The sequence below is a fragment of the Callithrix jacchus genome, chromosome 1, assembly GCF_049354715.1.
Source record: "Callithrix jacchus isolate 240 chromosome 1, calJac240_pri, whole genome shotgun sequence".
In the NCBI taxonomy this organism is placed as follows: domain Eukaryota; kingdom Metazoa; phylum Chordata; class Mammalia; order Primates; family Cebidae; genus Callithrix; species Callithrix jacchus.
Genome location: NC_133502.1, coordinates 88,007,613 through 88,032,812, shown reverse-complemented (window position 1 = coordinate 88,032,812; position 25,200 = coordinate 88,007,613). Strand labels below are relative to the sequence as shown.

The following is a 25,200-nucleotide window of genomic DNA, read 5'->3' as shown; positions in this document are numbered from 1 at the left end:
TGGAGGGGACTCAAGATGGCGCTGTGAGAACAACCCAGGATTGGAGCCCACGTTGAATCCGCAAACGGTGAGTCAGTGCTGCATTTCCAGACTGATCTTTGTTGCCCACAGAACGGGGAAACTCCCAAGTATAAAAAGACACGGGACGCCAGGCAGTAGGTCTGCCTGGCGAAGCCGGCAGCCGGGGCGGCGGCGGCCGGCCCTACCCAGCAATCCCCACAGGGCGCACTTGTCCGGGTTCCTTGTTGAACCGGCAACCTGAGACTTGAGAGGGCTGGACTTGAGACTGAACGAGACTTGCACAGTAGCCCAGCCCAGGGGATTGCAGGGACAGATCGTTTGGGATACCCAGTGGGACGAACAAAACCGCGATTTCAAACTATCCCAAGCAGACGGCCGAGACGCTCTGTGGGGGAGGGGCGTCCACCACTACCGAGGCAACCCACCCCAACTGAGATACACGCCCACTGCTGACACAGCCAGCCGTTGCCGAGGCAACCCACCCCAACTGAGATACACGCCCACTGCTGATGCAGCCAGCCGTTGCCGAGGCAACCCACCCCAACTGAGATACACGCCCACTGCTGACGCAGCCAGCCGTTGCCGAGGCAACCCACCCCAACTGAGATACACGCCCACTGCTGACACAGCCAGCCCTTGCCAGGCAACCCACCCCAACTGAGATACACGCCCACTGCTGACACAGCCTGCCGTTGCTGAGGCAACACGCTACAACGAAGAGACTCCGCCGCAGGGCGTGGCGGAGACCACAGCAGAGCCTATAGGAACAGGGCGAATCACACAACAGCAGGGCGGAGCCTGGCAACCAAACAGTGGCTAGTCTGCCTTCTAGCTGGGCAGGACACCTCATCGAACATCCAAAAATAAAGCCCAAACCCCTCAACACAGAGCATTTGAGAAAAAAAAAAAAAGGGTTTTTTAATGACCTCTGTTGCAGCAGAATCAAACATAGCAGCTTAACAGCCCTGAAGGAACAACAGAGCGCACAGCTCAGCAATTAAACCCCTATAAAGTACAAACTGTCTCCTCAAGCAGCTCCCTGACCCCTCTATATCCAAAAGACTGATATTAGGCAGGCATCATCCTGGGACAAAGATAGCAGAAAAAGAAACTGGTAGCATCCCTCGCTGTGCCACAGCTGCTAGAGGTGCACCCCAGACAAGCAAGGTCTGGAGCGGACCTCAGCAGTCGTACAGTGAAGGGGCTAGACTGGTAGAAGGAAAACCAAGCAACAGAAATACTTCATCATCAACATTCTGGGTGTCCACTCAGAGACCCAATCGAAAAATCAGCAACTACGCAGACACCAGCGGACAAATCCACAAAGATGGGAAGAAACCAGCGCAAAAAGGAGGAAAACACCCAAAACCAGAACACCTCGCCTCCTAGAAAGGACCAAAACTCCTCACCAGCAAGGGAACAAAGCTGGACGGAGAATGACTGTGACGAAATGACGGAATTAGACTTCAGAAGATGGATAATGAGAAACTTTTGTGAGCTAAAAGATCATGTATTAAATCAATGCAAAGAAACTAAGAACCTTGAAAAAAGATTTGAAAAAAGATTCGAGGAAATGATAACAAGAATGGATAACTTAGGAATATGAATGAATTAAAGGAGCTGAAAAACACAATACGAGAACTTCGCGAAGCAAACACAAGTTTCAATAGCCGAATTGACCAAGCAGAAGAAAGAATATCTGAAGTCGAAGACCAACTCAATGAAATAAAACGAGAAACCAAGATCAGAGAAAAAAGCGCAAAAAGGAATGAACAAAGTCTCCAAGAAATGTGGGACTATGTGAAAAGACCTAACCTACGTTTGATAGGTGTACCAGAAGGGGACAAATAGAATGAATCCAAGCTGGAAAATACTCTTCAGGACATCATCCAGGAAAATTTCCCCCTCCTAGCAAGACAGGCCAACACTCAATTGCAGGAAATACAGAGAACACCACAAAGATATTCTGCAAGAAGAGCAACCCCAAGGCACATAATCGTCAGATTCAACAGGGTTGAAATAAAGGAGAGAATACTAAGGGCAGCCAGAGAGAAAGGTCAGGTCACCCACAAAGGGAAGCCCATCAGACTCACAGCAGATCTCTCGGCAGAAACACTACAAGCCAGAAGAGAGTGGGGGCCAATATTCAACATTCTTAAAGAAAAGAACTTTCAACCCAGAATTTCATATCCAGCCAAACTGAGCTTCAGAACTGAAGGAAAAATAAAATCCTTTGCGAACAAGCAAGTACTCAGAGATTTTGTCACCACCAGGCCTGCTTTACAAGAGCTCCTAAAAGAGGCACTTCACATAGAAAGGATCAACCAGTACCAGCCATTCCAAAATCACACTGAATGCTAAAGAGCTTCAACATAATGAAGAATCTACAACAACTAACAGGCAAAACAGCCACTTAGCATCAAAATGGCAGTATCAAATTCACACATAACAATATTAACCCTAAATGTAAATGGACTAAATGCACCAATCAAAAGACACAGACTGGCAAATTGGATAAAAATCCAAAACCCATCAGTGTGCTGTATCCAGGAAACCCATCTCACATGCAAGGATACACAAAGGCTCAAAATAAAGGGATGGAGGAAGATTTACCAATCTAATGGAAAGCAAAAAAAAGCAGGAGTTGCAATTCTCATTTCTGATAAAATAGACTTTAAAGCAACAAAGTTCAAAAGAGACAAAGAAGGCCATTACATAATGGTAAAAGGATCAATACAACAAGAAGAGCTAACGATCCTAAACATATATGGACCCAATGCAGGAGCACCCAGATACATAAGGCAAGTTCTTAATGACTTACAAAAGGACTTAGACTCCCACACAATAATAGTGGGAGACTTTAACACTCCACTGTCAATACTAGACAGATCAACCAGACAGAAAATCAACAAGGATATCCAGGGCTTGAACTCAGACCTGGAGCAAGCAAACCTGATAGACATTTACAGAACTCTCCACCCCAAATCCACAGAATACACATTCTTCTCAGCACTACATCACACCTACTCTAAAATTGACCACATAATTGGAAGTAAAGCACTGCTCAACAAATGCAAAACAACTGAAATCATAACAAACAGCCTCTCAGACCATAGTGCAATCAAGTTAGAACTCAGAATTCAGAAACCGACCCAGAACCGCACAGCTTCATGGAAACTGAACAACTGGCTCTTGAATGTTGACTGGGTAAACAACGAAATGAAGGCAGAAATAAAGAAGTTCTTCGAAAACAATGAGAACGAAGACACAACGTGCCAGAACCTCTGGGACACATTTAAAGCAGTCTCTAGAGGAAAGTATATAGCAATAAGTGCCCATATGAGGAGAATGGAGAGATCCAAAATTGACACCCTATCATAAAAATTGAAAGAGCTAGAGGAGCAAGATCAAAAAAACTCAAAACCCAGCAGAAGACAAGAAATAACTAAGATCAGAGCTGAGCTGAAGGAGATTGAGACACGAAAAACCCTTCAAAAAATCAATAAATCCAAGAGCTTGTTTTTTGAAAAGATCAACAAAATAGACAGACCACTAGCCAGATTGATTAAAAATAAAAGAGAGAACAACCAAATAGATGCAATAAAAAAAGATAAAGGGGAAATCACCACAGATTCCACAGAAATTCAAACCATCATCAGAGAATATTACAAACAACTCTATGCGCATAAACTAGTAAACCTGGAAGAAATGGATAAATTCCTGGACTCCTGTGTCCTCCCAAGCCTAAACCAGGAGGAAGCTGAAACTATGAATAGACCAATAACAAGGTCTGAAGTTGAGGCAGCAATTAACAGCCTACCACACAAAAAAAAGCCCAGGTCCAGACGGGTTCACAGCCGAAGTCTACCAGACACACAAGGAGGAGCTGGTACCATTCCTTCTAAAACTATTTCAAACAATCCAAAAAGAGGGAATCCTTCCCAAATCATTTTATGAGACCAACATCATCCTGATACCAAAACCCGGCAGAGACCCAACGAGAAAAGAAAACTTCAGGCCAATATCCATGATGAACATAGATGCAAAAATCTTCAATAAAATATTGGCAAGCCGATTGCAACAGCAAATCAAAAAACTTATTCATCATGATCAAGTAGGATTCATCCCGGGGATGCAAGGCTGGTTCAACATACGCAAGTGTATCAACGTAATTCACCACATAAACAGAACCAAAAACAAAAACCACATGATTATCTCAATCGACGTAGAGAAGGCATTTGACAAAATTCAACAGCCCTTTATGCTAAAAACCCTCAATAAACTCGGTATCGATGGAACGTATCTCAAAGTAATAAAAGCTATTTATGACAAACCAACAGCCAATATCATACTGAATGGGCAAAAACTGGAAGCATTCCCTTTAAAATCTGGCACTAGACAAGGATGCCCTCTCTCACCACTCCTATTCAATATAGTACTGGAAGTTCTAGCCAGAGCAATCAGGCAAGAAAAAGAAATAAAGGGTATTCAAATAGGAAAGGTGGAAGCCAAATTGTCTCTATTTGCAGACCACATGATAGTATACCTAGAAGACCCCATTGCCTCAGCCCAAAAACTCCTGAAACTGATAAGCAACTTCAGCAAAGTCTCAGGATATAAAATCAATGTGCAAAAATCACAAGCATTCGTCTACACCAATAACAGACTTAAAGAAAGCCAAATCAAGAGCGAACTGCCATTCGCAATTGCTACAAAAAGAATAAAATACCTTGGAATACAACTCACAAGGAACGTAAGAGACCTCTACATGGAGAACTACAAACCACTGCTCAACGAAATCAGAGAGGACACAAACAGATGGAGAAACATTCCATGTTCATGGTTAGGAAGAATTAATATCATGAAAATGGCTATACTGCCCAAAGTAATTTACAGAATCAACGCTATCCCCATCAAGCTACCACTAACTTTCTTCACAGAACTGGAAAAAACCACCATGAACTTCATATGGAACCAAAAGAGAGCCCGCATAGCCAAGTCAATTCTAAGCAAAAAGAACACAGCGGGGGGCATCACACTACCGGATTTGAAACTATACTACAAGGCTACAGTAATCAAAACAGCATGGTACTGGTACCAAAACAGAGATATAGACCAATGGAACAAAACAGAGGCACCGGAGGCAACACAACATACATACAACTATACAATCTTTGATAAACCTGACAAAAACAAGCAATGGGGAAAGGATTCCCTGTTTAACAAATGGTGTTGGGAAAACTGGCTAGCCATGTGCAGAAAGCAGAAACTGGACCCCTTCCTGACACCTTACACTAAAATTAACTCCAGATGGATTAAAGACTTAAACATAAGACCTGGCACCATAAAAACCCTAGAAGGAAATCTAGGCAAAACTATCCAGGACATAGGAGTAGGCAAGGACTTTATGAACAAAACACCAAAAGCATTGGCAACAAAAGCCAAAATAGACAAATGGGACCTAATGAAACTCCACAGCTTCTGCACGGCAAAAGAAACAGTCACTAGAGTGGATCGGCAACCAACAGAATGGGAAAAAATTTTCGCAGTCTACCCATCTGACAAAGGGCTGATATCCAGAATTTACAAAGAACTCAAACAGATTTACAGGAAAAAAACAAACAAGCCCATTCAAAAGTGGGCAAAGGATATGAACAGATACTTTACGAAAGAAGACATATATGAGGCCAACAATCATATGAAAAAATGCTCATCGTCACTGGTCATCAGAGAGATGCAAATCAAAACCACATTGAGATACCATCTCACGCCAGTTAGAATGGCGATCATTAAAAAATCTGGAGACAACAGATGCTGGAGAGGATGTGGAGAAAAAGGAACACTTCTACACTGTTGGTGGGAGTGTAAATTAGTTCAACCATTGTGGAAGACAGTGTGGCGATTCCTCAAGGCCTTAGAAATAGAAATTCCATTTGACCCAGCAATCCCATTACTGGGTATATATCCAAAAGACTATAAATCGTTCTACTATAAGGACACATGTACACGAATGTTCATTGCAGCACTGTTTACAATAGCAAAGACCTGGATTCAACCCAAATGCCCATTGATAATAGACTGGATTGGAAAAATGTGGCACATATACACCATGGAATATTATGCAGCAATCAGAAATGATGAGTTTGTGTCGTTTGTAGGGACATGGATGAATCTGGAGAACATCATCCTCAGCAAACTGACACAAGAACAGAAAATGAAACACCGCATATTCTCACTCATAGGTGGGTGATGAAAAATGAGAACACATGGACACAGAAAGGGGAGTACTAAACACTGGGGTCTATTGGGGGGAAAAGGGGAGGGCCAGTGGGAGGGGGAGGGGGGGAGGGATAGCCTGGGGAGAAATGCCAAATGTGGGTGAAGGGGAGAAGAAAAGCAAAGCACACTGCCATGTGTGTACCTACGCAACTGTCTTGCATGCTATGCTCATGTACCCCAAAACCTAAAATCCAATAAAAAATTAAAAAAAAAAAAAAAAAGAGAGCATTAAGCAAAAGCGGTAGTAAAGGTGACTTGTGTGATAGAATTCCATTTGTAACACAGGAAGTACCTGTACTTTATAGCCCCTTCTTAGTTTAGCCTCCCTTGTCTCTCATTTGTTTTCTTCAAAATCATGATACTTGGACAAATTTGTAATTTTTTGTGTAATATTAGAAGTTCAGATTTCTTATCTATTAACATATTCTGTTTTTGAAATGTTAATCTTCCAGCCTTCCCTTTATAATAGAATCTTGTGTTTAGTGGCCACTTACTGCATACCCCCATTATACCAGGAGCCATATAGAAAGATGAAGATTCAGTTAGAATACAGTTTTTGATTTTAAGGAGTCATTTTTCTGTGCTCAGAATACACTGGGGAACCAAACAAATGATTCTTACAGTCTGGTGTTAATTACCAATTCCTTAAATGTTATTTTTATATTCATGTTCTACGATACTTTAATAGAACTTTGAAGACTATGAAATATTTTATTTTAAAAAGTGTTATGAGATTTTTATAGTACCTCTCCATAGACCCATTATCTAGATTTTGTCATTAGTATTATGTATTAACAGCTTTATTGAGGTATAATTAACCTGCAGTAAAATAAATGAAAGTCTACAATTTGATAAGTGTTAACGTACATATGCATGTAGGTAAAAATCATCACAAGATAATGAACATATCTGTCATATTTAAAGTTTCCTTGTGCCTTTTTGTAAACTATTTCTTCTAATCCTCCTTGTCCCTTTTAACCTTCTTGTCCTCAGGTAACCACTGATTTGCTTTCTATTACTGTATATGAACTTGAGTTTTCTAGACCTGTAGTATAAATGGGATTGCACAGTTTGTATTCTTTCAGTCTGGCTTCTTTCAGCATAATTATTTTGAGATTTATCCATGTGGTAGTACAATCAATAGTTTATTCCTGTGTACTGCTGACCACAGCAAGTGGTGGTGAGGATGTGGAAAAATTGGAATTCTTTATTCTGTGTCTCCTGGGGATGTAAAATGTTACAACAACTTGGAAAAACAATTTGGCAATTTCTTAAAAAGTTAAACATTCAGCTACTGTATGATCAGGCCATTGCATTTCTACATGTTTACCCCAGAGAAATGAAAGCATATGTTCATACAAAGATTTGCACACAAATGTTCATAGCAGCTTTATTTTTAATAGCCCCCAAATGGGAAACAATCCAAGTATCCACCAACAGGTGAAGGGATAAACAAACTGACATATCCGTATAATGGAATACCATAAATATTTAACCACGCATGTTTGGTTGGATACCTATCCATCTATTCGTCTCTCTATCCTTGCATCAATTCATGTTATTAAATGTATTTCAGGGTAAGTTGTAGAGATGAGTTCATTTCCTCCTAAATACTTCAGCATGTGTATCATTAATTAGAGTTCAATATTTGCTTATTTGTTTCCTTTTGAGGTAAATTTATATAGAAGAAAATGTAGAAATCTTAAGTGTGCATTGACTGAGTTTTGAGAAATGCATCCACATGTGTAACTCAAACCCAGTCAAAATACAGAACATGACCATCACACCAGAAAGTCTGTTTCCCTACCTTTCCTAATCTATTCCTACCCTCATCTTCAGAGGCAACCAATACTCTGATTTTTTGTTTTTCTGTTGTACATACATGTCTATTCCTGCTTTGCTGAGAGTGTTTTATTTTCCTTAGAGAATGTTGGGGCTGGGCATGGTGGCTCACGCCTGTAATCCCAGCACTTTGGGGGGCTGAGGTGGGCAGACCACTTGAGGCCACGAGTTTGAGAACAGCCTAGCCAACATGGTGAAACCCCGTCTCTACTAAAAATACAAAAATTAGCTGGGCATGGTAGTGGGTGCCTGTAGTCCCAGCTAATTCGGGAGGCTGAAGCATGAAAATTGCTTGAACCCAGGAGGCAGAGGTTGCAGTGAGCTGAGATCGTGCCACTGCACTCCAGCCTGGGCAACAGAGCAAGACTCCTTCTGGGCAACAGAGCAAGACTCCATCTGGGCAACAGAGCAAGACTCCAACAAATCAAAAGAAATGTTGGATTTTGTCAAATGTTTTTTCTGCATCTATTACTGTCATCATAGGATTTTTTTCTTCTTCTTCTTCTTCTTTTTTTTTTTTTTTGAGACGGAGTTTCGCTCTTGTTATCCAGGCTGGAGTGCAATGGCATGATCTTGGCTCACCGCAACCTCCGCCTCCTGAGTTCAGGCAATTCTCCTGCCTCAGTCTCCTGAGTAGCTGGGATTACAGGCACGCGCCACCATGCCCAGCTAATTTTTTGTATTTTTAGTAGAGACGGGGTTTCACCATGTTGACCAGGATGGTCTCGATCTGTTGACCTTGTGATCCACCCGCCTCGGCCTCCCAAAGTGCTGGGATTACAGGCTTGAGTCACCGCACCCGGCCTCGATTTTTTTTCTTCTTTAACCTGTTGGTATGATAGATTACATTAATTGATTTTTGAATGTTAAACTAGCCTTGCATACTTAGAATAAATCCCATTAGATCATGATGTATATATTTAGCCCTTAGTATCCTCAGGTGATTGGATCCAAAACCTATGAAGATACCAAAGTCCATAACAGGGAGGGCATGGAAGCTCCCCACCACCTTATTTTGCTCTGTCCATCTCTTTATCTGTATCCTTTGTAATATCCTTTATGATAAATTGTTTAACATAAGTATTTCCCTGAGGTTTGTAAGCCATTCCAGCAAATTATCAAACCAAAGTAAATAAGTTGTGCGAACTCTTATTTATAGCTGGTCAGTCCAAAGCACAGATCACAGGCTGGGACTTGTGACTGGCATCTGAAGTGACAGGCAGTCTTAAGGGATTGAGCCCTTAACCTGTGGGATCTGATACTGTCTGTAGGTAGATAGTGTCATTATTTAATTGAATTATAGTTGTTGTCTGTTGGAGAATTGTTTAGGGTTTTGGCAGGGGAAACTTCACACATACGGTTACAGAAGGGTTCTGTGTTGAATGTGAGTAGAGAGAAAAAGCTTTCATTTTCCTTTGACACTATCATATTTATAGCTGTTTTCTGTTTGTTGTACAAGTTTCCTTTTTAAACAGTCTTCCCTCTTCTTTTGCCTTCTCTGGTTTTAACCATTTGATATGATTTAATTTTTTTCTCCTGTCTTGGCATACAAATTATATTTCTTAAAAAAAATTGTTTAAGTTGTTGTCTTCTGGTTTGCACTATTTATGTAAAACTAATCCAAGTCTACATCCAAATAACATTATAGGTTGGGTATATTGGCTCACGTCTGTCATTCCAGCACTTTGGGAGGCTGAGGCTGGCAGATCACTTAAGGTTAGGAGTTCAAGACCTGTCTGGTCAACATGGTGAAACCCTGACTGTACTAAAAATACAAAAAATTGGCTGGGTTTGGTGATGTAAGCCTGTAGTCCCAGCTGCTTGGGAAGCTCAGGTATGAGAATCACTTGAACTGGGAGGCGGAGGTTGCAGTGAGCTGAGATCACGCCACTGTACTCCAGCATGGGCGACAGAGCAAAACTCCATCATTTGCATCTTGCAAAACTGAACCACTATACCCATTAAGCAATGACTACCCATTCTATCCTCTTCCCAGACCCCAGTAACCATCATTCTACTTTTGATCTCTGTGAATTCGAATACTTGAAGTGTAAGTGGAATTATACAGTATTTACCATTTGTGACTGGCTTCTTTTACTTAGTACAATGTCATCAAGGTGCATCCATGTTGTAGCATGTGTCAGAATTTCAGTGATTTTTTCAGGCTAAATAGTATCCCATTGTATGTGTATACCACATTTTGTTTCTCCATTCATCTGCTGATGAATAGTTGGGCAGCTTCCATCTTTTGGCTGTTGTGAATAATGGTGTTATGAACATGGATACTTTTCTTTGAGCTTAAGTCTGTGCTGTCAGATTTTTGGGTTACATACCCAGAGACGGAATTATTGGATGATATAGTAATTCTATTATCAGTTTTTTTGAAGAACCATCATACTACTTTCCATAGTGGCTGCACTATTTTACATTCCCACCAACAGTGTACAAGGGTTGCGATTTCTCCACATCCTCACCAACATTTATTTTCTCTTTTTTTGATAGTAGTTATCGTAATGGATGTCAGGTGCTATCTCGTGGTTTTCATTTACATTTCTCAAATTAGTAGTGTTGAGCATCTTTTCGTGGCTTATTGGCTATCTGTATATCTTAATTGGAGAAATACCTATTTAAGTCCTTTTTCCATCTTTTAATCAGGTTGTGTTTTGAATCATAAGAGTTTATGTATATGTATATGTGTGCACACACGTATTCTGGATATTAGCTCCTTATCAGATATATGATTTGCAATATTTCCCATTTTGTGTGTCACCTTTTCTCCTTTTCTTTGCCTGTTAACTTTTATTTTAGGTTCATGGGGTGCATGTGCAGATTTGTTAGTTGGGTAAATTGTGTGTCGCTGGGGTTTGATGTACAAATTATTTTGTCACCCAGGTAGAGAGCATTGTACCTGATAGACAGTTTTTAATCCTCACCTTCTCCACACCCTCTACCTCCAGCAGGTCTTGGTGTTTGTTGTTTCCTTCTTTGTGTCCATGTGTACTGGATGTAGTTTGAATACATGTCCCCACGAAGTCTCATATTGAACTGTAATCCCCATTGTTGGAGGTGGGGACTGGTGGGAGGCAAGTGGGTCATGGCAGGGGGGATCATTCATGGCTTGGTGCTATCCTTGGATTAGTTCTTACAAGATCTTGTTAAGTGTGTGGCACCTCCCACTGCATTCCCCCTCTTGCTCCTGCTCTGGCCATGTGATGTTCTGGCTTCCTTTTGCCTTCTGCTATGATTGAAAGCTTCCTGTGTCCTCCCCAGAAGTGGGGCAGATAGATGCTGGTGTCATGCTTTCTGTACGGTTTGCAGAACCATGAACCAATTAAACCTCTTCTTTAAATTACCCAGTCTCAAGTATTTCTTTGCAATAACACAACAGTGGACTAACGCAGTACTCAAGGTTAAACTCCCACTTGTGAGAACGTGCAGTATTTTGTTTTCTTTTCCTATGATAACTCACAGAGTAAAATGGCCTCCAGTGACATCCATGTTGCTGCAAAGGCCATAATTTTGTTCCTTTTTATGGCTGTGTGGTAGTCTATGGTGAATATATGCCACATTTTCTTTATCCGGTCCATCGTTGACAGACATCTATGTTGAGTCCATGTCTTTGCTATTGTGAAGTAGTGCTGTAATGAACATACACATGAATATGTCTTTATGGCAGGACAGCTTATAGTCTTTTGGGTATATACGCAGTAATAGGATTGCTGGTTCTAATGGTAGTTCTTTGTTCTTTGAGAACTCTCTAAACTGCATTCCAAAGTGGCTGAACTAATTTACATTCCCATCCGTAGTATATAAGTGTTACCTTTTCTCTATAATCTCACCAGCATCTGTTATTTTTGACTTTTTAATAATGGCCATTCTGACTGGTATAGGATGGTATCTCATTGTGCTTTTCATTTTCATTCCTCTAATGATTGGTGATGTTGAGTTTTTTTTCATGTTTCTTGGTCACATGTGTGTCTTTTGAGAGGTGTCTGTTCATGTCCATTGCCCATTTTTTAAATGGGTTTTTTTTTGCTTATTTATTTAAGTTTCTTATAGATTCTGGATAATTAGAGCTTTCTTGGATATATATGTAGCTTGCAGATATTTTCTCCCATTCTGTAGATCATGCTTACTCTGTGGACAGTTTCATTTGCTGTGCAAAAGCTCTTTAGTTTAATTAGGTCCCACTTGCGAATTTGTGTGTGTGTGTGTGTGTGTGTGTGTTTTGCAGTTATTTTTGGAGTCTTCATCATTAAATCTTTGCCAGGGCTTATGTCCAGCATGGTAGTCCCTAAGTTTTCTTCTAGGATTTTTATAGTTTTAGGTTTTACATTGAAGTCTTTAATCTATCTTGAGTTGATTTTTGTGTATAATGAAAGGTAGGATCCAGTTTCAGTCTTCTGCATATGGCTGGCCAGTTATCCCAGCACCATTTATTGAATAGGGAGTCCTTTCCCCATTGCATGTTATTGTTAGTTTTGTTAAAATCAAATGGTTGTAGGTGTGTGGCTTTATTTCTGGGTTCTCTGACCTGTTCCGCTGGTCTATATGTCTGTTTTTATACCACTGCCATGTTGTTTGAGTTACTGTAGCCTTGTAGTTTGAAATCAGATAGTGCGATGCCTCTGGCTTTGTTCTTTGTTCTTTCTGTTTAGGATTGCTTTGGCTATTCAAGCTCTTTTTGGGGCCCTTATGAATTTTAAAATAGTTTTTTTCTAATTCTTTGAGAAATAACATTAGCAGTTTGATAGGCATAGCATTGAATCTGTAAATTGCTTTGGGCAATATAGACATTTTAACAACTTTGATTCTTCCTGTCTATGAGCATGGAATTTTTTCCCATTTGTTTGTGTTGTCTCTGATTTCTTTGAGAAGTGTTTTGTAATTCTCATTGTAGAGATCTTTTACCTCCCTGGTTAGCTGTATTCCTAGGTGTTTTATTTTTTTGTGTGGCTATTGTGAATGGGATTGAATTCTTGATTTGGCTCTCAGCTTGGATGTTATTGGTATATAGAAATACTACCGATTTTTGTACATTGATTTTGTATTCTGAAATTTGGCTGAAGTTATTAGTTCTAAAAACCTTTGGGCAGAGACCATGGAGTTTTCTAATATAGAATCATATTGTCTGCAAACAGGGATGGTTTAACTTCCTCTCTTCTTGTTTGGATGCCTTTTCGTTCTTTCTCTTTCCTGATTGCTCTGGCTAGGACTTCCAGAACTATGTTGAATAGTAGTAAGTGGGCATCCTTGTGTTGTTCTAGTTCTCAAGGAGAATGCTTCCAGCTTTTGCCCATTCAGTGTGATGCTAGCTGTGGGTCTGTGATAGACGGCTCTTATTATTTCCAGGTATATTCCTTTGATGCTTAGTCTTTTAAGGGTTTTTTAACATGAAGGGATGTTGAATTTTATCAAAAGTCTTTCCTGCATCTATCAAGATGATCATGTAGTTTTTGTTTTTAGTTCTGTTTATGTAATGAATTGAACTGTATATGTTGAACCAACTTTGCATCCCAGGAATAAAGTCTGCTTGATCATGGTAGATGTGCTGCTGGATTTGGTTTACTATTTTATTGAAGATTTTTGCCTCTATGTTAATCAGGGATATTGGCCTGAAGTTTCCTGGTGATTTTTTTTTTTTGAGATGGAATCTTGCTCTGTCACCAGGCTGGAGTGCAGTGTCGCAATCTTGGCTCACTGCAACCTCCGCCTCCTGGGTTCAAGCGATTCTTCTGCCTCAGCCTCCCGAGTAGCTGGGACCACAGATGTGTGCCACCACACCTGGCTAATTTTTGTATTTTTAGTAGAGACAGGGTTTCACCATGTTGGCCAGGATGGTCTCAATCTCTTAACCTTGTGATCTGGCCACCTCGGCCTCCCAAAGTGCTTGGATTACAGGTGTGAGCCACCGCGCCCGGCCGTTTCCTGTTTTTGTTATGTCTCTGCCAGGTTTTGGTATCAGAATATGCTGGCCTCATAAAATAAAATGAATTAGAGAGGAGTCCCTCCTCGATTTTTTGGAATAGTCTCAGTAGGATTGGTACCAGTTCTTCTTTATATGTCCAGTAGAATTTGGTTATGAATGCATCTGGTCCAGGGCTTTTTCTGGTTGGTAGACTTTTTATATAATTTCAGGACTCATTATTGTTCTGTTCAGGTATTTAATTTCTTCCTGGTTCAATCTTGGGAGGTTGTAAGTTTCCAGGCATTTATCCATTTCTTGTAGATTTTCTAGTTTGTGTGCATAGAGGTGTTCATAATAGCCTCTAAGGATTTTTTATTTTTGCATTTCTGTGGGTCAGTGGTAATGTCTCCATTGCCATTTCCAATTGTGTTTATTTGGATCTCTTTGATTTTTTTCTTTGTTAGTCTGGCTGGCAATCTATCTTATTCATTCTTTCAAGGAACCATCTTTTGTATGTTTTTTTGACCAGTTCAACTCTGATTTTTGTTGTTTCTTTTCTATGGCTAGCAGGGTTGATTTGCTCATTTTTCTAGTTCCTCTAGGCATGATGTTAGTTGTTAACTTTAAATTTTCCCACCATTTTGATGTGTGTGCCTTTAGCACTATAAACTTTCCTCTTAAGAATATGTATTAGCCGTGTCCCAGAGATTCTGATATCTTGTGTCTTTGTTTTCATTAGTTTCAATGAATTCCTTTTTATTTTTTTAGAATTAGACCTGGCTAATTTCTTTGTATTTTTTGTAGAGACAGTGTTTTGCCATATTGGGCATGCTGGTCTTGAACTCCTGGGGTCCAGCAATCCTCCCACCTAAGCCTCACAAAGTACTGGGATTACATGCAGGAGCCACCGTGCCTGGCCCCAAGAATTTCTTGATTTCAGCGAAATTAAGCTTTTGTTGTTTACCCAAAAGTCATTCAGGAGCAGTTTAATTTCCATGGAATTGTATGGTTTTGAGAGCTCTTTTTGGTATTGATATCTATTTTTATTGTACTGTTATCACGAGAATGTGGTTGATATGATTGTGGGATTTTTAATTTGTTGAGAATTGCTTTATGGCTGAGCACGTGGTTGCCTTTAGATATATGCCATATGCATGTAAGAATAATGTTTATTCTGTTTTTGTTGGGTGAGGTGTTCTGCAGAAGTCTGTTAGGTCAAGTGTTGACTTTAGGTCTGTCTAATACTGTCAGTGGATTATCAGAGTCTCTCACTATTATTTTGTGTGGTTTTGTAAAGTCTATAGGTTTCTGAGAGCTTGTTTTATGAATCTGGGGGTGTTCCAGTATTGGGTATATCTGTATTTACGATAGTTAAGTCTTCTTGTTGAATTGAACCCTTTATCCTTTTGTAATGCGCTTCTTTGTCCTTTTTGATTGTTGTTGTTTCAAGTCTGTTTTGTCTGAAATAACTTGCCCAAAAAAAAGTTGCTCTTTTTTGTTTTCGTTTGGCTTGATAGATCTTTCTCCATTCCTTTACTCTGAGCCTGTGGGTGGCATTGCATATGAAATGGGTCTCTTAAAGACAACATACAGTTGGTTCTTGCTTCTTTATCTGAATTGCCATTCCGTGTGTTTGAAGTGGGACGTATAGCCTGTTTACATTCGAGATTAATATTGGTATATGCAGATTTCAGCATGTCATCATGTTGTTAGCTGGTTGTCATGTAGACTTGATTGTAGAGTTGCTTTATAGTGTTAGTAGTCTATGTACTTAAGTGTGTTTCCGTGGTGGCTGGTAATGGTCTTTCATTTCTATGTTTAGCATTCCCTTAAGGACCTCTTATAAAGCATGTCTGGTGGTAATAAGTTCCCTTAGCATTTCATTGTCTGGAAAGGATTTTATTTCTCCTTCACTTATGAAGCTTACTTTGGTTGAATATGAAATTCTTGGTTGGAATTTCTTTTCCTTAAACATGTTGAATTAGGCCCCCAGTCTCTTCTGGCTTGTAGGGTTTCTGCTGAAAGATCTCATGTTAGCGTAATGGGGCTCCTGTTGTAGTAGACTTGCACTTTCTAGCTGCCTTTAATATTTTTTCTTTTCACATTTTTATTTCACATCCTTAAAGAATCTGATGATTATGTGTCTTGAGGATTATCATCTTGTATAGTATGTTGCAGGGGTTCTATGAATTTCCTGAATTGGCATGTCAACCTCTTTAGCTGGGATGGGGAAATTTTTGTGGACTGTATCCTCAAATATGTTTTCCAAGTTGCTTGTTTTCTCTCCGTCTTTTTCAGGGACAACAAAGAGTTGTAGGTTTGATCTCTTCATATAATCTTATGTTTTGGGAGATTTTTTCCCATTAAAAATTATTTTTCTTTTATTTTTGTCTGAGTTGATTAGAAGAACCAGTCTTCAGGCTCTTGAGATTCCTTCCTCAGCTTAATCTGTTCTGCTGTTAATACTTCCAGTGACATTATTAAGTTCTTGTAGTGAGTTTTTTAGTTCTGTCAGATCAGTTTGGTTGTTTCTTAAAATGACTCTTTCATCTTTCAGCTCCTGACTCATTTTACTGGATTCCTTAGATTCCTTGGATTGGGTTTCAACTTTCTCCTGCTGAATTTCAGTATCTTCTGAATTTTATGCTTATCATTTCAGCCATTTCAGTCTGATTAAGAACCATTGCTAGGCTGGGTGCAGTGGCTCACACCTGTAATCCCAGCACTTTGAGAGGCTGAGGTAGGCAGATCACTTGAGGTCAGGCATTTGAGAACAGCCTGGACCACATGGTGAAACTCCATCTTTACTAAAAATAAAAATATTAGCTGGGTGTGGTGGTGGGCATCTGTAATCCCAGCTACCCAGGAAGCCAAGGCAGAAGAATCACTTGGACCTGGAAGGTGGAAGTTTCAATGAGCTGAGATTGTGCCCCTGCATGCAAAAAAACAAAACAAAACAAAAACCATTGCTGGGGAGCTAGTGCAGTCCTTCTGATGTAAGAAGACACTCAGGCTTATAGAGTTGCTAGAGTTCTTGTCTTAGTTCTTTCTCATCTTTGTGGGCTGACGTTCCTTTATCTCTTAGTTGCTATCGTTAGATGAGGCTTTTTGCTTTTATGTTCTTTGCTGTCCGGAGGGTTTTTGACTTTGGTGTAAGTTGAGTTTTGTCAACTGGCATAGTTTCTTGATGATTTCTGGGTGCCAGTGCTCAGCTCAGCACTCCTGGCTTGCATGCTATAACCCTGGGGTGTTAGGACTAGGCACATGACTTTGTTCTCTGTCCCCTCGAGGTTAAGCACTTCCTGCACTGGAGGGACCAAGGTGTTTCCAGTCTGCTGGGCAAAAACACTCTGTATTTTGCATGAATATTCATCAAGGATATTAGTCTATAGTTTTCTTGTAGTGTCTTTGTCTGGCTTTGGTATCAGAATAATGCCAGCCTGATAGGATGAGTTTGGAAGCGTTCCCTTCTCTTCCATTTTTTGGAAGAGTTTGAGGAGGACTGGTGTTAATTCTTTTTTAAAAATGTTTGGTGGAATCCACCAGTAAAACCATTTGGTCCTAGGCTTTTTTTGTTATTTTTTGGATTTTTGTGATTACTGATTCAGTTTCCTTAATGGCTATAGGTATGTTCAGATATTCTGTTTCATCAAGATTCAGTCTCAGTATATTGTGTATTTCTAGGAATTCATTCATTTCTATAGGTTATCCAGTTTTTTGTTCATAGTACTTTCATAATCCTTTTTATTTCATACAATTGATAGTAATATCTCTTTCATTTCTGATTTTAGTTATTTGACTTTCCTCTCTCTGTCTCTCTTTTTATCTTAGTCAACCTAGTTAAAGTCTTGCCAATTTTATTGATCTTTTTTAAAAACTAGTGCTTGGTGGCCAGACACAGTGGCTCACCCCTGTAATTCCAGCGTTTTGGGAGGCTGAGGTAGGTGGATCACCTGAGGTCAGGAGTTTGAGACTGACCTGACCAACATGGCAAAACCCCATCTCTACTAAAAATACAAAAATTAGCTGAGCATGGTGGCAGGTGCCTGTAATCCCAGCTACTCAGGAGTCTGGGGCAGGAGAACCACTTGAACCCAGGAAGTGGAGGTTGTGGTGAGCTAAGGTTGTGCCACTACACTCCAGCCTGGGTGACACAGCAAGACTCTGTCTCAAAAAAAGAAAAAAGAAAACTAATACTTGTTTTTGTTGTTGTCGTTGTTTTTTCCCATTATCTTTCATTTATCTTTGCTCTAATCTTTATTATTTTCTACCTTCTGCTAGGTTTGGATTTTTTTTCACCCCTATTTCCTTATAGAGTAAATTTAGGTTGTTAAGTTGGGATATTTATTCTTTTTAAATATAAGTATTTACAGCTTTATGTTCCCTTCTGGCACTGCTTTTACTGTGTTTTACTAATTATGATGGTACAGCCTGTTTTTATTTTCATCTCAAGATATTTTCTAATTTTTCTTGGGATTACTTTTTTGATCCATTTCTTGTTTAGAGTGCTTAATTTTTATACAATTGTGCATGGTGCTTTTTTCCATCTGCTATTTATTTCCAGATTTATTATTTTGTTACTGGAAAAGAACCTTGAATAATTTCAATCTTTTATAATTTTACAATTTTGTTTTCAATTGACACGTATTGTTAATTGTACATATTTATTAGGTACAGGGTGATGTTTCAATGCATGTATACACTGTATAAAAATCAAATTGGTGTTTAGAATATTCATCATCTTATACATTTATCATTTTTTTTGTGGTGAGGACATTCAAAATCTTTCTTCTAGCTATGTTAAAACATGCACCTTCAGGCAGGTTCAAGGCTCCCTAAGGACACTGTGCAGCGTTGCTCAGGTTCACTGAACACTACCAGGGGCGTGTCCAGCTTCTGTCGGGGAGAGCCCACCTCCTAAGGGGGGTGTGGCTAAGGGACTAGGCGGTTCTCGTTGGGAGCCCAGGTAATCTGGGTGGGATCAGGAGGAGCTAGCGTCGCGATGTGATGACGTCAGTCCCTGGCCTGGCCTGGTGTGGCGCGCTGGGCGTGCGCGGCTGCGGTTCGGCGTGTAGGTCCTAGCAGTTCAGCTGAGGTAGGGACTTGGTGTAGGCCGGAATGTTACAGGCTGTTGGAGTTGTGGATGAGGAAGAGGATCCTGCGGAGGAGGATTGTCCTGAATTGGTTCCCATTGAGACGAAGCAAAGCGAGGAGGAGGAAAAGTCTGGGCTCGGTGCCAAGATCCCAGTCACAATTATCACCGGGTATTTAGGTAACTAACCATCCTGGTCAAAAAATGCCGTGAACTCTGGTGTCCTGGGATTTTGGGGGCTGCCGGTGCCTCTTCTCCTGAGGCACTGGGGCCTCGTGACCAAGAGCAAATGTCTTTGAGGTAGGGGCTGGGTCACTTGCTCCTCGTTTGGGTTTAAGTCTCATCTCGGGAGATTCCTTTCAAACAAGACTTTGAACCTCAGACACGCCCCCTATTTATCTCTGTGCGGTCTTACCAAGATATGTTACCATTCTGACGCTCATCTGCTTCATTGAAAATGGAAAAACCTGTCACCTGTGAAACGGGGCTGGAACCATTGAAGGTTTGCCATTAAAGGACGTCCCGTTTGTAAAATCCCCAACACGAATGGGGCATTCCTCAGTAGATTCCCCTTCCCCACGAGCCAAAGTCCTCAAGCCAGTTAGCGGGAAGTGCTCCTATCTCAAACACTTTTTGAGGTCTGTTTGCAAACCACTGCCTAGGAAAGTAAGAATAAAATCTCTGTTCTCCAGGACTATTTCTCAAACTACAAAAGTTTAGGAGTGTACCGGGATACTCGAAACCACAAGTTTGTGCACTTGATAGTTTCGTGAAGGGCGGTTTATGCACTTACACTAGAAGCTTGTTACTGGAAAATTTGAGAAACGTATTTTTAAACCTTACAGTTAAATAGAAGGGCTAGAACAAATATATGATTATATTATAAGTGTGGAAAAAGTTAGAAATGTAAATAAAGTGATACTGTTTCAGGGAAATATTTCTAGGTGCTGCTAGGAGGAACTTTTATGTAAAAATAAGAAATCACTGGTGTTTTCTTTCTTTTTATTTTGTAGACTGTAAGTTTATTCCCGGTTTTGCTCAGAAGTAATTTTATAAAGGAATCGATTTTTGGCATTTCCCCACTTATTCAGAGGCTGTTCTTCTGAGAAGATTAACAAATTTCTTGTCTAAAACAATGTATTTCAAAGCTGCCCTTTGGGCCTTTTCCGTGTTGCTCACTGGTAGGTCAGTAGATCATTGGAGAAAATGATCTGAAGCTCAGGAGTGAGGACGGATGCCAGCAACCTTGTTGCCGAATCTAGGCATAGTTTCACTCCTTATCGCTGATCATTTTCCCTTTTTGAAACACTGTTCTGTTGGCTTATATTACATTTTTCTTCTGATTTTTCCACCTGCTTCTCTGGCTTCATTTTAAGGCTCCCCCCCCCCACCCTCTTTGTCCATGTTTAGCTACACACCTGTGTAATTTCTGTTTTGATATTCTACAACTTAACATGTCCGAAACTTCTCCGTTACCGTTCCCCCAAATCCTGCTCCTGTGATCCCAACCACTTGGAATACTCTAAAAGCCGCCTAACTAATCTGGAGTCTTGCTGTTCTTTAATTTATTTGTTGCGTGTTAGCCTAAATGATCTTTATAAATGCCAATCCAATTGTGTCACACCCTTCAGTGGCATCCATATGGGTTAAAGTTCAAATTCGTTAACATGAATTACAAGGACCTGTGGGATCTGGATCTTGCCAGGCTTTCCAGCTGGCCAAAATGGCCCTGTGCAATGAACTAAGGTTACTTCAAAGGTGCCAAGTATTTTAGCCCTTTTTAATATGTACTTTTTTTTTTTTACTGTTACTCCTCTGGCTAGATGTCCCTCTTAGGTTCTCCATAGCATTTTGTACAACTATTGAATGTGCCATCCTGTGACATAATTGCCTCCTTATTCACTGAATTCCCCTCCTTCCCTTGATATTTCTAAGCTCCATGAAGGCAGAGACTGTTTTTCTCACTTTTTCAACAAGGCCCAGCATAAATCTGTTGCATAGTAGAAACCTTCGAATGAATGAACTATGTCTTAAAGTGTTTTTCTTCATAATATGGTTGAAAAGCCCTAGTAAATCTTCTGTTAGGTTTCTTACATTCACTATTTCATTTCAGTTTTCATGTCACTGCCCTGTGAAACACTCATGTTCAGGGCCTCTGTCTCAGGCTTGGACTGGTTTTAAGATTTTCCTCATTGCCCTGTCTCCTTAAAGTCTCTCTCTTCCATTCTATACTTCACACTTTTGTAATGTTGAGCTTCCTAAAGTACTCTAAATATAAGCCTTCATCTCTTTAAAAGCTTTGAAAGGAATATGACATAAAAAGATATTAATATCCTGATACTCCATAAAATCTTCCTAGTTATACACTAGAAAACTTAATGTATTTCCGAAGATATGTATAGCCTACATGTAAAAGTTTTTAGCAGAACTGTAATAGTAAAATACTGGAAACAAATGAAATGTCCAAGAGAAAAAGATGAAGAAATGATACAGTGATACAGTTGAACTACAATACTATGCAGTTAGGTTTTCTTTCTTTCCTCTATGAACTTTAGTGTATATGGTTCACAGGACAATTATTTTTCTTCTACGTGAGATTAATATATTAGTTTCATATGCCACCTGCTGGATAAAGTTGGTATAGTCTTACAAATTTATCTTTACCGAATATTCTGTCCATTGTTGACACTACCTGCCTCTATTCCCCATTTCATAAAATTTTTATAGATTGTTTAAAGCATACTAAAAGTAGCCATATAGTCAGCCTGAATTTGTGTCTTGTTAATGTTGAAACAAAAGGTCATTATGTGTAAATTTTAGGAAAGATTAGGTTGAAGAAACTGTGTTTCAACTTGTAGGAGTATTTGTAAATATTTATAAAATTTTATGCCTGGTGCGGTGGCTCACACCTGTAATCCCAGCACTTCGGGAGGCCGAGGCGGGTGGATCACGAGGTCAACAGATCGAGACCATCCTGGTCAACATGGTGAAACCCCGTCTCTACTAAAAATACAAAAATTAGCTGGGCATGGTGGCGCGAACCTGTAATCCCAGCTACTCGGGAGGCTGAGGCAGCAGAATTGCTTGAACCCACGAGGCGGAGGTTGCGGTGAGCCGTGATCGCGCCATTGCACTCCAGCCTGGGTAACAAGAGCAAAACTCCGTCTCAAAACAAGCAAATAAACAAACAAACAAAAATTTTATGTCTACATATAGCATTTTGCAATAGTTTCAAAGGGTGCTTTAATCTTATCCTCTAGGATGTTCTATACTATAGTTTAATATATGAAAAATAGCATGCAAATTCTCAAAAACATTAGTATTCTTTATATCTTTTTTGTGTCTTTAAAATTATTTTGAATTTTTTTATTTACAACAAATATGCTTTATAGGTGCTGGGAAGACAACACTTCTGAACTATATTTTGACAGAGCAACATAGTAAAAGAGTAGCAGTCATTTTAAATGAATTTGGGGAAGGTAAGTAAAGTTCAATAAATGTCACATGGCAAGATTTTATGTGACTGTTTATTCCTCTGGTGAATTGATATTCCATATTTAAAAATAAAAATGCAAGATATCGATGTGGATAGGTTTGGAAAAATTAATTTCTGTTAAGATTTATATGGGTTGAGATACTGAAATTCGTTTTCATAAAATTTTATTTTGTATAACTTTGGAATTCATATTGACAGAATTAAACTAGATTTTTACATGAAATAAATGACTCCAGAATAAAAATCTAGACATATGAAGAAACTTTGTTTAGAAACTAGAAAGGCACTTTTATATGAACTCTATTACTTATTGCAACTCATGAAAAATATTTGAAAATGCTTCAGTTAGTTTACTTTTTTTTAACATTTGTTATTTGCAATGCAGTTAAAACCAAAGATTTTAAAACTAAGTTAAACGTATGGTCTTTATCCTCATGTAGCTTAAATTATTTGTGAAAATAAGTGTGCTTGACTTCTCAACTCAACTATTAAGCTGTGGTTAAAAAAATAGTGCTAGACACAATACTTTGATTACCTTTATAGGAATTTTTCTTCATAAGTATGAATTGTAATCAAAGCTCTCTTCTAGCCAAAACCCAGTATCTATTAAACTATTTCTTTTAAAATATACTATTTGTTTCAGTTGTAAAAAGTAAAACAGCTAGGTTTTATAAACAGGATGGGAAGACTGTTACATTCGATTTCTGGTTGTAATAAACTAAAGAGAAAAGTGTGCTTTTTAGGCAAAAATCCTGGGATTTCTAATAACAGTCCTTTTTTTCCTTAGCATCTTATTAAATAGCCTGTTCCCGATTACATTTATTCTTACTATTTTCTTTCTTTTTTCCTGGATCATTTTCACAATTTTACTTTCACAGCATCCTCAATACTTTCCTTCATGTTTCATTAACATTCTCTATACAGTCTGAATGCTGTAGCAGCCCCTTTAGAAGCTCTTTATTAATACCTAGCTGAAATATGATAAAAAAATATATGTGTAAAGACACTCAATTTTATGGGTGGCTCGTTTGCTTGCTGGACTTTTAGAATTCTTCACCATTTGGTATATCTCTTTATTAGAAGAAAAGTAAAACATTTAAAATAATTATTATATATTACAAGCATTTCAAATATAGTTTATTCTTTCTTAAGTAAGTATTGGTAGACAACTATGTGAACTTGACTAAAAGTTTAATTTTTAAATGAGCACATGATACCCTGGCCAAAAACCTTTCTCCAAATGAACTAGGATTTTTACTCAGTGGGAGTATTTACCAGTTTGTCTAACAGAAACAATTTAGAAGAGGAACGAAGAGAAAAAAGATAGATAAGGCAGTCTCTTAAGATGTTGAAGGGCATGTAAAACCCAATATATAAAACATACCAGTCTATCTAGAAAGCTTACTCTGGACAAGAAAAAAATGCCTTCAAGATAGCTACTTTATTAAGAAATGAGGGTGGCCAAGGAAGAGGCCTAAGGAGGTAGTAGGTATGTTTATCAGTGGAGGGTGTGTCTTTTTAGGGGCTTAAGTCATCTTAAAGCTAAAATAATGTAGTGTACTGTAATTTAGATATCGAGGCTGCATGAATAAAATGAAAGAATGTTATAAAATGAAGTTTCTGCTTTAAGATCTCCATTACTGAGTTTCCCTCATCTTTGTTTTTTGTTGGCTAATGGACATAAGGTAAAGAATGCAACAATCTTGCATGTTCTTCACATATACCCCAAAACCTAAAATGCAATTAACAAAAAAAGTCAAATGCAAAAAAAAAAATTGCTGTTTGTTAATTATTCTAGGAAGTGCGCTGGAGAAATCCTTAGCTGTCAGCCAAGGTGGAGAGCTCTATGAAGAGTGGCTGGAACTTAGAAACGGTTGCCTCTGCTGTTCAGTGAAGTGAGAAATATGTTCACTATGTACTTGGTTTACTAGAAATGTTTATTGATTATATTTCCAGTTTTAATTTTCTTGAGTAATTTAACTGAATTTACAGTTTGCTTCATTGTATTTTCAAACAAATAGAAAATAAACTTATTAGGAAGCATTTTCTTAAAGTGTAATGCTTTGGCCCTTTAATTGAGTTTTTAATACTTTCGATGTCAGGGCTTATTTAATTATTAATCTCTAGTACGTGAAAGTCTCATGTAAAAAATGATTATTCTGAATTTAATACGTCATTGGTCATATTTCCAAGTATTCAACCTTATAAAAACAAAATAAATGACTATGTTCTGCTAGTTAACTTTCCAAGGACAATGTCTATTTTGTTCACTAGTCTGCCATAGACCCTAGAAGAATACCCAACACACAGTAGTACTCAAATATTTGTTGGATGAATTATAAAAATGGCTAATTCTATTGTTAATTTTGTATATTTTAGTGAATTAAATCTCTTCAGCATCATTTACCCCCTTAGGTGTTTGACTTTTTGTCAAATGTATTAGCAAGGATAAAATTATAACAGACTTTCTTGAACAACCAAAATGTAATCTATTAAGTAATTTTCTTCACTTTTGATAAAACTTTAAAAAATGGGAAATTAAAACCTTGTATCCTAATGAAA

General features: G+C 38.9%; 1 protein-coding gene across 5 annotated transcripts in view; it reads left to right on the top strand.

The window, feature by feature from the left end:
- Positions 1–25,200, top strand: part of LOC100394900 (COBW domain-containing protein 1-like) — a 76,741-nt gene that overhangs the window by 5,677 nt on the left and 45,864 nt on the right. For 4 of the 5 annotated variants that reach the window (XR_013532742.1, XR_013532744.1, XR_013532747.1 and 1 more), the window contains exons 1-3: positions 19,073–19,322; positions 22,535–22,621; positions 24,437–24,533. Coding sequence is in view for 1 of the 5 variants with exons in the window: in XM_035301757.3 (XP_035157648.1) it covers positions 19,169–19,322; positions 22,535–22,621; positions 24,437–24,533 (338 nt within the window). In the remaining 4 variants the exon portion in view is untranslated. Of the gene's footprint in view, positions 1–19,072; positions 19,323–22,534; positions 22,622–24,436; positions 24,534–25,200 lie in introns of those variants that run through there. The other variant, XM_078366079.1, reaches the window with a different exon arrangement.